Source organism: Pelodiscus sinensis, chromosome 1, assembly GCF_052426305.1.
Source record: "Pelodiscus sinensis isolate ZL-2025 chromosome 1, ASM5242630v1, whole genome shotgun sequence".
NCBI lineage: Eukaryota > Metazoa > Chordata > Testudines > Trionychidae > Pelodiscus > Pelodiscus sinensis.
In genome coordinates, this window is record NC_143052.1 from 145,035,886 (window position 1) to 145,048,233 (window position 12,348).

A 12,348-nucleotide genomic window follows, 5' to 3' on the forward strand; every position below is an offset into this window, starting at 1 on the left:
GGGACGGGGAGCAATGCAGAGCAAAGCCGCGGAGTCCGAGGGCAGCAGGACAGCCACGGTGCGTCTGGGCTGTCCCGCTGCCCCCGTGCTCCGCGGCTTTGCTCCAGACGCCTGTGGTACAGCAGCTGGGGCGCTGTTGGTTGGTCCTGTAGCGCCGCTCTGGGCGCTACTGGACCAACCCGGCAGCACCCCAGCTGCTCTGCCCCAGGCGTCCTGATTCAGCCACTGCTGGTCAGTTTCAGCAGCGGCTGAATCAGGACGCCTGGGGCAGAGCAGCTTGGGTGCTGCTGGGTTGGTCCAGTAGCGCCGAGGAGCGGCGGTGCTACTGGACCAACCCAGCAGCACCCCAGCTGCTCTGCCCCAGGCATCCCCAAGTCAGCCGCTGCTGAAACTGACCAGTGGCTGACTACAGGAAGCCCCTGCCTTGGGCTTCCTGGAATCAGCCGCTGATCAGTTTCAGCAGCAGCTGACTTGGGGATGCCTGGGTTTCTTAAGTTGAATCTGTATGTAAGTCAGAACTGGCATCCAGATTCAGCCGCTGTTGAAACTGATCAGTTTCAGCAGCGGCTGAATCTGGACGCCAGTTCCGACTTACATACAGATTCAACTTAAGAACAAACCTACAGTCCCTATCTTGTACGTAACCCGGGGACTGCCTGTACAGGGTGGAGGGAATAGATTTTGAAAGACATGAGAGCAGAGAAATAAGCAGAGTGGTGTTGTGAAGTGACATGACAAATGAATTTCTGGAGGAGGAATTTTGTGGAAGATAAAGGAAAGACAATGCTGGGATTCAAACAGGGAAATAACATATTAGAGAGAGAAAATTTTGGCAGAAGCGCTTTGAACAGAAGAATGGCCACACCATATTGTTAGAGAATTTGAGGTAATTGTATGTGTTTACTTATATCTTGTTACATGTTCACCATGTCCTGTTCCTGTCTATTGATACAGCTGCTAATGCAGAGATCAAAGGGGAATATTAACATTCAGATGACATGTGGGTGTGATGATGTCATTGTCTATATTTCCCTTTGAAATTTGCAGTAAACTGTCTATGAACTGCTTAATGGATAATTACCTTATGTTAATCCATGAAGTTAATTGCCAATGATGTTCAAGAAATAGAAGGTTACTTCAAAAGCCTATTATTTGCCCAAGGACTGCATGGGTCAAGAGGATGCTAGGGAATGGTATAAAGACCCTTGGAACCTGATCCCGTCATCTCAAAGCTATTATTGCTTCTTCGAGGGAATTTTAAACTATAAGACTGAGGCCCCCCACTCCCATCTGAACAGCCTTTATATTGGATATTTGGACATTGGACTATAACCTGATGAACTGATTCTGAAAAAGAGCTCTTTGCAACTCTAAAGCTCGCCATCTCTATTATGAACTGAACTAAGTCTCTATGTATCTTTTAATCAATTCTCTTTCTTTTCTTTTTTAATATATTTTAGTTTAATTTATAAGAGTTGGCTGGAGGCATGTATTTGGGTAAGATCTAAGATACTCATTAATTTGGAGGGTAATGTATCCAGTCCTTTGGGCGTGGTAGAACTTTTTTATATGATGAACACAATTTTCAGTAATCCTCATTTTATCTGATTTAGCTGCTTGGGTGGAAGCCCAAGTGTTTCCATGGAATTCCCTGGAGTATTGTGTTGCATTTTATTAAAGAAAGAGAGAAGAGAAAAGTTGGTAAAAATAGTAAAGTGAATAGATCACAATCCATTACAGGCATGACAATATGCAAAAATAGCATAATTAAAAGGACCAGAAAATAAAGACAGTCAAACAAGAGTATAATGCAAACATTGCCGCACTCAGCGATTCATTTGTAGAGATGGATATCAGAGAGATTTTTGCTCTGGGTTTAAGAGACTATAAATTTCCACTCAGTTATAATCTACTGCTGCAAAGTTTTACAGGCAGTTCCCACTAAATTCAATGGGTTTGTGTCTTGGCAAAATTAGGTGCTGAGACTGTATCATGCCCTCATCTCTATATTTTCTGCTCTTCATTTCAATTTTGCTAGAGTACACATAGGTACGCTAATGTATGTGCAGATGTACCACAGCTATGTATATGAATGTCAGCACAGAATTACCTATGGAAGGACACAAGGGCATGCTTTTTAGCTATAGATTACAGCTATTCCACTTACTGTGGCAGGTGCTCCATCCAGCTGCCTTCCACCATGGTTGGAAACAATAATTCCCTTAACTCCATGTCTCACTGCCAGATCTGCATCTTCCTTAGTCAAAATTCCCTTGATAATGATAGGCAAGCGAGTCAGGCTCTGCAGCCAACTGATGTCATTCCAGCTTAAAGACGGGTCTATGGAGTTTGGCGGGAGGCCGTACTCAATACAGTTCTCTTTCTGCAGCCATAGATTAGAAGGACATTTCATTACAGGTTTGCAACATGACATGACATAGCATGACATGACATGACATAACATGACACAACATAACAGCCTTCAAACTCTTTTCCTACCCCAGAAGACATTAATTAGACTTGATAACAGTTCCGTCAATTGGCTTTGAAAAGAGCATGCGCCTGGAGGACAATCAATATTATGGGAAATGGCTGTGGAAAGAAGAGTCTCTGAGGAAGTAGGCTGAGATTTCAAAGCTAGGGCACTGGAGGGCAGCAGTACAAGCAAGGAAACTGCAGAGCAGAAACAGGAGGGGATATGCCTTGGATACAGCACCTGTCAGAATTTTTTTTTCTGCAAACAAAGCCATTTGGCCTCTTTAGACAGGTGCATGAACTATCTAGTGTAATGGAGTCCAAGGCAGGTCTCCTTTCCAATCACTGTATTTCAAAACAAGACGAGAAAGCAGCAGATTCAAAAGGGAAGGCTACCACTAGCTGTATGGCTCTGATTTATGCAGCCTTCTTCTTTTCTACATATCGTCCAGCCTGCCATTTTAAAGGCAAGTAAGAGGAATTATGGACCAGTCAGCTTAACTTCTGCACTTGGAAAGATAAAGGAGCCATAATTAAGCAATCAATTGGCAAACATCTAAAAGATCATAAGGTGATAAGTAACAACATGGATGTGTCAAGAAGAAATTGTGTAAAACCAACCTGATAGCTTTCTCTGTCATTAAAGGTCTAGAAAACATGACTTTTGAGGAAGATTGAAAGAATTGTGTTTGCTTAGTCTGGTGAAGCAAAGATTAAGGGAGACATGGTAACAGTTTTCAAGTACCTAAAAGGTTGTTATAAGGAGGAGGGAGTAGAAATGTTCTTAACTTCTGAGAACAGGGCAAGAAGCAATGGGAGGTTTAGGTTGGACATTAGGAAAAACTTCCTAGCTCTCAGGGGGTATGTCTACACTACCCTCCTATTTCGAAGTAGGAGGGTAATGTAGGCATACCGCACTTGCAAATGAAGCCCGGAATTTGAATTTCCCGGGCTTCATTTGCATAAACCGGGCACCGCCATTTTTAAATCCCAGCTAGTTTGAACCCCGTGCTGCGTGGCTACACGCGGCTCGTGGAATGAGGAGTACAGCTAGTTCGGATTAGGAAGCCTAATCCTATCTAGCTACTCCGTGCCACATGTAGCCGCGTGGTACGGGGTTCAAACTAGCCGGGATTTAAAAATGGCGGCACCCCGCTTATGCAAATGAAGCCCGGGAAATTCAAATCCCGGGCTTCATTTGCAAGTGCGGTATGCCTACATTACCCTCCTACTTCGAAATAGGAGGGTAGTGTAGACATACCCAGGGTGGTTAAACACTGGAATAAATTGCTTAGGGATGTTGTAGAATCTCTGTCACTGGAGATTTTTAAGAGCAGGTTAGACAAACACAAGTTAGGGATGGACTAGATGGTGCTTGGTCCTGTCATGAATGCAGAGGACGAGACTAGATAATCTCTTGAGATCCCTTCCATTCCTATGACTCTATGAAACAGAGAGTAAGTGGATAGACTACAATGCATACTCAGGAATTGTGTTGTGGTAAGTGCAGAAACAATTGGGTCCCATATCTGGCTCAGACCCATAGAACACTTCTCACTCATTCTGTACCCTGTCTTCTTCAGTGTGTGCCAGCCAGACGCACACAGAGTAGCCTGTGTCTGTGTAAAGGGAGATGGCATCACAATTCCTTCACATAAGCAACCTGCGTGTTGGCGTTTACTGAGGTCTTTTGGTGCCATTTTCTTACGGAATTACTAGGTTTATGTGAGGGAGAAATGGGATGTGGAGCTACTTGCTGGCCCACCCTAGGGTGTTGTGTCTCATTCAAGGTGCACACTGACGGAGGCCCCAATTAGGCCTCACTCAGTGCAGTCTTTTGAATCCCCTCTTTTTCCATGCACAGACTCAAACAGCGAATGGAATTAAGCCAGTTACTTTGCTGCATGGGTGCTTAGCACCCCCGAACAGCCCCTCAAATCAGTGCCTCCCACTCCACTCCAGCACCTCTCACTTGCCAGCAACCCTGTCACAGAGCTCTCCCGCCCCCATACCCTTGGCTCACTGTGGATGAGCTGGAAGAGGCAGGAAGCAGCACGGTGCGGGCAGGGCGTGGAGGAAGGGGTGGAGAGGGGCGGGGCCTGTGGTGGAGTAGGCTGGTGTAAAGCTCATTTAAAACCAATGAAGTGGCAGATGTAGAGCAGCCCACAGCCTGGCTTGGTGTTTCAAAATGCTTTAGTACAATCCACTCACACAATCTTGTGAGACCTGCACATGCAGCCCCTGCCATTAGAAAACAGGGGTGTGTGGGGGAGGGCACCAGTCAGAGAGTCTTGTGCATGCACAGAGTGTGCTTTTAAACACGTGGGCAAATCAAAGCAGATTTTCATTCAGCTACCAATATAGCTAGTCCCATGTGGAAAGGAGAATAACTAGACTGGTGAGATTCACTTTTCCGCTGATATAACTGCATCCCCGCCGGTCACACCCCTTGCTGTAGTCGTTATACCCGTCATTCTTTTAAGCAGAGACCAGGCCTGAATTTGGCAAATGGCAACATGTATCCAAAAAGGCTACGAACGACTTTTGTAGCCAGTGGCAGAGGTGATGAGCAGGCCTGGCCTTAGGGCAAGGTGAGCAAGGCAAATACTTTAGGCCCTGTGCTTTTGGGGCTGCTGAGTATTCACCATCCACCAGCTGGGCCTGGGGCCCCGCTCCCGGCATCCTGCCTTGGGGCCTGCAAACCCTTTGGCCTGGTGATGTGGGGGGGAGGGGAGGAGACGGGACATGCAGGGTCACATGCCCTCACACCCTGATTAGTGGTTTAGCTTTATACTGAGCGTGCTCAGTAACATTGTGGAAACTGGCTGCCCTTCCGGTGCCCCTAGCAGCAGGCACAGTTCCTCTCTGCACAGTGGGGCTCCCTGCTGGTCTCTCTCACACACGCGCTGCCTCATCCTATTAAGGTTGATCATTTCCCAAACCTCAAAGACGCCTTCAAAGTTCTTCACGGCCATGTGCGATGGGAGCTGGAAGCTGTTCCGGACGTCATCTCGTCTCTTCCCAGTGTAGGGAACATCGACAGTGAGCACCACCCCTTGAAAGCCCACGGCCTCTGCACGCCGGACCAGCGCCTCTGTGAGCACCCTGTTACAATGAACGTACAGCTGGAGCCAGCGGAAGCCATTGGGTGCAGCTGCAGCAATTTCCTCAACGGTGCAGGTGGCGAATGTGCTGGTGATGTAACAGGTGTTCATGGCTTCAGCAGCTGCAGGGGATATTTAAAAAGGCCTCAGTGCAAAGTGCTGAAGCTTTGCCAGCAGTTCTGCCTTGGCACAAGGTTAATACCAGCTAACAACCCCTAATACATGATCTTTCATCCTTAGTTTATAAAGTAGCTATGGATTGTACAGGCTGAGCACATTATTCCCCTTTATTTGGCTCTGGTGAGGCCGCATCTGGAGTATTGTGTCCAGTTCTGGGCCCCCCACTACAAAAAGGATGTGGACGCATTGGAGAGGGTCCAACGGAGGGCAACCAAAATGATTAGGGGGCTGGAGCACATGACCTATTGTAGGGATAACATATTCATGTATTAAAAATGTGATTCCCCCAAATGGAAGTGACTCCCCATAATTTGTTCCCCACAACTTAAAGTGTTTAGATTTATTAGGATTCTTCTTCTTATTATTATTATTTGTTAAGATTGTTAAATGTTTAGATTTATGATTATTATTGCCCCTTTAGAATATAATGTATTAGGTCATGTAACTTAGAACTGTTAAAAATATAATCCTAACTGTTAAGAATATAATCCTATGTAGCCAGAAACAGCCCCCCCCCCCCCCCCCCCCCCCCCCCCCCACCCTCTGTGCTCCAGGGCATGCTCAAGCTTGTGCAAGGGGCTGCTTGAAATTGACATTGCAGAGATACATTGTAACAGTGCATTGTCAAGCCACTAACTCTGCTATGGGAGCCAAGCCCTGTAATTGACTAAGGGCATTGTTATTTAATTGATGCCTGTTCTCTTTAAAACATTGTAACTTTACTCAGCACTCAGAGAATGTTTTAAGCAATACCACCCAGAAACTTTTGTAACTACAACTTTTATTATTATACAAAATACTGTATGAATGTATGAGAGAGTGCTTGAACTATGAATGAATGGTTCTGAGAGGTGCCAGCCTGAGAATACAGCAACAAAGGGCTGAAGAAGGCGTCAGGTGCCAGTGCAACCAAAAGGTGTCAAGTGGAGAAAACCAAGTACTGGAGGTCCACCCGATGAGATCACTGACGAGCACCTGGCAGCCACCCTGGAGACATGATGCAGCAATTTCCATAGACTGGCATGGGAAGAAATTCCTATAAGAACTGGACTAAAAAACTATGGAGTCAGAGTCCAAGGTTCTGCTGCCAGCCTATCAGGAGCTTCAGATGCGCATCTGATCAGGACTTCGCTCCCCACTACCATCACTTGTGTACAGAGTACCTGGCCAGTATTCTGTCACAAGCAACTTCCAGGCTGGTAACTATACACAGAACGTTGTTTGCTTCTATCTTTTCTTTATTTTTTTATTATCTTTACAATAAATGTGGCTTTTTGCCTTATCCCTCTCAAAAGATCCTGCTTGCTTTTATTTGGTATAACACTATGAGGAGAAGCTGAGGGATCTGGGTTTATTTAGTCTGCAGAAGTGAAGAGTGAGGGGGGATTTGATAGCAGCCTTCAACTTCCTGAAGGGAGGTTCCAAAGAGGATGGAGAAAGGCTGTTCTCAGTAGTGACAGATGGCAGAACAAGGAGCAATGGTCTCAAGTTGTAGTGAGAGAGGTCTAGGTTGGATATTAGGAAAAACTATTTCACTAGGAGTGTGGTGAAGCACTGGAATGGGTTACCTAGGGAAGTAGTGGAATCTCCATCCCTAGCGGTGTTTAAGTCTTGGCTTGACAAAGCCCTGGCTGGGTTGATTTAGTTGGGACTGGTCCTGCCTAGAGCAGGGGACTGGACTTGATGACCTTCTGAGGTCTCTTCCAGTTCTATGGTTCTATGATTCACTGTAGGCCATCCTTAGTCAGATCCTTGGGCCAACAGGCGGCCAGTTTGCTTCCTGGCACAAGCTGAAACAGCTTCAGGGTTTCTCTACGGCCAGGTCTGCACTAGGAGAGAAATTCGATTTAAGATACGTAACTCTGAGTCAACGTACCATAAATCGAAACTCTGGAGCGGTTCCACAGTGGGACTTCTCTTACTCTTCGCGACTCCAAGGAGTGCTGGGATTAACAGGGTGCCCTCAGCATTTGACGAAGTGGGTCCATACTAGAGTCGCTAAATCAAACCCTGGAAGATTTATCTGTGGAGCGTCGGTCTCCTGGTAAGTATAGACAAGGCCTCAGTCACAGTAGCCCCCCAGAGGCTGTTCTGTAGCTGGGCATAACTATAGTGACCCTATGTGGTTTCCTAGCTGTTTTGTGCCTCCAGAGCATCACAAGGGAAGGAGGAACAGGGGGTCAGGAAAAGAATCTGTCTCTAAGACTTGTCTCTTCCATGTCATGCTTGCTCTACAGCCAGCCAGCCGCACTTGAGCATGCTATCAGAGTTACTCAAGGTTTCCACACAGGTTTTTTAATGTGTCCTCATCTGTCTAACAGTGATGAAATAACACGGTACCTCTGGCTGTGCTCTTCTCTCCGTCAGGACAAGCCAGCTGGTGGAACCCAGTGGGCGCAATCCCTACAGGGAAGCTGATTTCAGTCCCTAGCAGTGCTGTGCGAGTGTCCATGACAGACATATCCCGCAGCATACGTGGCCGGAAGCGGATTCTGTAAGGAGACAAAGATGAAATATCATTCAATACACTAGCAGCCACACGGCTTTCTTGCTTGTGCTCTTCCCTGGGAAATGGGTCTCACTTACATGTTAAAACACAGCACTCTGACCCAACCAGAGCTGGGGCCTTGGCCTGTTGAGACTTCCACATGAGAACTGCACCTTTTGACTGTGCTTGTTTTCATGCCCGAATCCAACTCTTCTCACAGCCACCTACCAGTAAATCCCATACCTTCTGCCTTCCAGCCTCACTATTCCCTGTGCCTCTGCAACCTAAGAGCATCCCAATGCCAGAGGAAAGAGGTTCCTTAATATCTGGCCAACTTGGTGTACCCCAATTCATTCAAGTCATAAACAACATCTCGTAATTGTCAGGTAAGATTTCAATAGAAAACTACTAACATACTGACCATTAATGTTCTTGTGCAGTATAGGTACAGTAACTACCCAAGGGACCATACAAATGTGGAGGAAATGCAGGACTAGAATGTGTCTACTAGACAAATCTGGGGAATGTGTCAGCAGGTTTCTCCCAGACAGAGGACAAGCCAACACCACCAGGGATATCACATGTATAGTGGCCATTCATTTGCACTGGGAGGGGCAGGAACAGAACAATTTTGATTACAGTGAACACTACTAGGGGAAGCCCGTAGCATGTTTTACCAACCCACTGCTGTGTTTGAACTGAAGTGATTGACTCCAGTTAAAATGACACGCTTGCTCATTTTGTCTCTTTAGAGGAGCAAACAAACCTCATTATTTCCCTGAGTGGTCCAGGAAAGGTTTGATGAAAATTCAGGATTAAGGGTGTGACGGCTCCCCCAGCGCTTTATGAAAACTGGCTTACGAATATGCATAACTTGAAGGTGCATTAGCCCTCCTGTAAGATACCAATTTTAAAGTTACAGTCTCCTGAATGTGTAGGTCCTATTTTTGTTCATGTATCATTCTCATATGTGAAGATAGAAATATGAAGTGTGGATTGGTTTATAATGCTAACTGTGCTACTAAGAGCCATCGCCGATGCTCCGGAAAATGAATGGCTCAGCGACAGAGCCAATGACAATGGCTTTATTCTTACTGAAAGCCCAAACTGTGGTTGGTCTGAGAAAGACATGTGGCCAGACTACCTGATTCTGAAACCCATTTTGGATCTTGTACTTTTCCACTTGAGGCAAGAAAAGTTTGAACTGAGCACAAAGAATTCCTGCCTTGGGCAAAGGAGATATAAAGGGGGTGGGGGGAGACCAACCACAGGGGAAGTCACCAGATGCCAGGAAACAGCCCCCTCCCTGCAAGATGCCTGCTGGAAACATCTAGGACTGAACAGGGGGGCAGGAGTGGGCCAAGGCTAGGAGGCATCTTAGCTTGTGAAAGAAATGAACTGTTAAGGACAAGAATTTGCATGTAACAAATGTTTTAGTGTATTAGGTAGGATTAGCTGGCATGCTTTATTTTATCTTAGTAACTTATTTTGATCAGACTGTTTTCACTTGCAGCCACTGAAAAACCAACCTTTTATACTTAATAAAAAATACTTTTGTTTATTATCAAGCCCAGTGTAAATAATTGTTATCTGATGGGTGAGCATTTCTCTCTAGCACTGATAAAAGGAACTGACTTTATGAGCTTTCCCTTGTACACAGGGTAAGATGGATTTGTTTGGGGGTTTGGTCCCTTTTGGGTTTCCTGGATGCTGAGACTTTATAGCTGAGTCCTCCCAGAGCTGGGCTGGTTCAGCATCTGTGTTGCTCTTTACACAAAGTACCTCCTTTGGGCTGGCGGGGGGGGGGGGGGGGGCGGACACCCCTTCTCTGTGCCATGGCTGGAGGAGACCAGAGGATTTGGCCCAGCAGGCCAGGGTAGTAAGAGCCCCAGAGGGCAGGAAGGCAGGCAACAGTGTTTTGATTAGCACGCTGGGGACACCCCGAAGGGGATTTCAGTGATCCAACTTGTCACACAGGGGTCCTGGAGTCCAAGTCCACCAGGCGCCAAAGTTGGTGGGAACCAGGGTGTGACTGTGTTGCTGTAAAAAGCAAACTGCTGGTGTATCATTGTACAGCAACCAGATGGAGCACATGCTTGTTGCTGACTAGGAGCAGCCCGGGCAGAGAGCTGCAGCAACAGAGCATCAAAAATACAGGTTGAACCTCCCAAATCCAGCACTCTTTGGTCCAGCAACATCCGTGGCAGCGGGGCGAGGCAGAGTCCTGGGAGCTCTGTCCAGCCATGGAACCCCTGGTGTCATTAGGGTCAGATGGCCAGAGAGCCCCAACAGTGGGGCTGGCGGTGGCCGGGGAACCTTTGGCAGGTGGGGCTGGGCCACTGCAGCAGGAGGACTGGGGGTGGCCAGGCAGTTTGGGGCTGGAAAACCCCGAGGAACTGTTGGAAGTAAATGAATGGAGATGCCTATCTCCTAGGACTGGAAGGGGCCTTGGAAGGTCATTGAGTCCAGTCCCCTGCCCTCACAGCAGGACCAAGTACCATCCCAGACAGACTTTGTCCCAGATTCCTACATGGCTTCCTCAAGGATTGAGCTCACAACCCTGGGTTTAGTAGGCCAATGCTCAAACCACTGAGCTACCCCTCCCCCCTAAGCAGCCCAGGCCCTGGCTGGGGACCCCCTGGGAACCTCCAATGGAGCCGGTGGGCAGCAGGGTGGGGAGCCTCATCTGGGCCAGCTTTAGCAGGGCAGCGGCAGGGTGGGGAGCCCCAGGGAGAGAAGCCATCAGAGGGGCAGCCAGCAGGGTAGCACTGATCTTCTCTGGTCCAGCAAATTCCCTTGTCCGGGATACCTCAGGTCCTGAGGGTGCCAGACCAGGGAGGTCCAACTTGTACTCAGAGTTACAAGGAAAGTGATGATCACACCCCTCATGGGTTTGAATTGCATCCCATTCAAATACAGCCAGTCCCCGGGTTACATGGATCCAACTTACATCGGATCCCTACTTACAAACGGGGTGAGGCAACCCCGCACTAGCTGCTTCGCCCCAGCAAACTAGGGAGACGCAAAGCTAGCGCCCCCCCCCCCCAGCAGACCAGGGAGACACGGAGCGGCTTTTCTCAGCAGACACCTCAGCTTGAGAATAAAGGACTGAGGGAAGTGAGGTGTGGGAGAATAAAACTGAGCTCTGGAGAAATGTTTGGCTAGAGTTTCCCCTACATTATGTACCAGTTCCGACTTACATACAAATTCAACTTAAGAACAAACCTACAGTCCCTATCTTGTACGTAACCCGGGGACTGCCTGTACTCCATGCTCCATGTCATTTGCCTTGCCTGTATCCCATGCCACACACACGCACTTTTGTTACTTGCCAGATTTTACCTTCCTTCCCTGGCGTCAACGACTTTCAGGTGGCTGTGCCCATATCATCAGCTTAAACACTGCCCATTCTCACTGCCCATGCAGTTGGCCCCCCAAGTCCCACCCCGCCTATGCTTCACACTTTCCATGTCCATGCTCCCAATGCTCCACACTCTACGCCCACTCCCATCCCAGCCCAATCACCAACACAACATGCCGCTTGCTTCCACTCCCTTCCTGCTCACTCCCACCTCAGTGTCCACTGTGCTCCGTGCTACCCGTTCTCTGCCGGGTAGTACCACAGCCTACATTTTAAATAACTGAGGGGCACTTTGCTTTGGGTCATTTTTATAGGGGATCAGCATTGAAAGTCTCAGACCCTTGAGAACATCAAGAATTTGCATCCCAACATAGCCGAGCAGATTTTGGCCCACAGTTGAAGAGCTCTCTGTACCTTTTATAAGCCAGGAGGTTGTCATCTCGAGTGCAACACTCATCAGCTCCAGCTGCAAAAAAGTCCCAAGTCATCTTGGGCAGATGCTTCTTAGCATAAGCCTCAAAGTCTGACAAACATATCATGGGCATTTCCAAGAAGGGTTACTGGGACCTGGGAAGAGAGGAAGAGCATGTTAAGCACAGAGCTGAAATGAGGTCCCCCGGCATTCCCTTTCATGAGATTTGCTCCTTTATCACTTCAACTTAATTCAGTGCTGGTCTTGGATTGACTGCTCAGAAGAGTTACAGCTCTGACCACCCAGCATGCCTCCTCTCAGCCACGAG

The 12,348-nt window shown here is 47.6% G+C and overlaps 1 protein-coding gene across 2 annotated transcripts in view; it reads right to left on the reverse strand.

Annotated features, from left to right (window-relative positions):
* HAO2 (hydroxyacid oxidase 2) overlaps nt 1–12,348 on the reverse strand; it is a 31,087-nt gene that overhangs the window by 12,412 nt on the left and 6,327 nt on the right. Inside the window, exons 2-5 of one of the 2 annotated variants that reach the window (XM_075904743.2) lie at nt 12,023–12,175; nt 8,100–8,251; nt 5,418–5,701; nt 2,168–2,383 (exon numbers count right to left, since the gene is read on the reverse strand). In XM_075904743.2, coding sequence (XP_075760858.1) covers nt 2,168–2,383; nt 5,418–5,701; nt 8,100–8,251; nt 12,023–12,153 — 783 coding nt within the window. In that variant the 5' untranslated portion in view covers nt 12,154–12,175. The remainder of the gene's footprint in view (nt 1–2,167; nt 2,384–5,417; nt 5,702–8,099; nt 8,252–12,022; nt 12,176–12,348) is intronic. The other variant, XM_075904751.2, reaches the window with a different exon arrangement.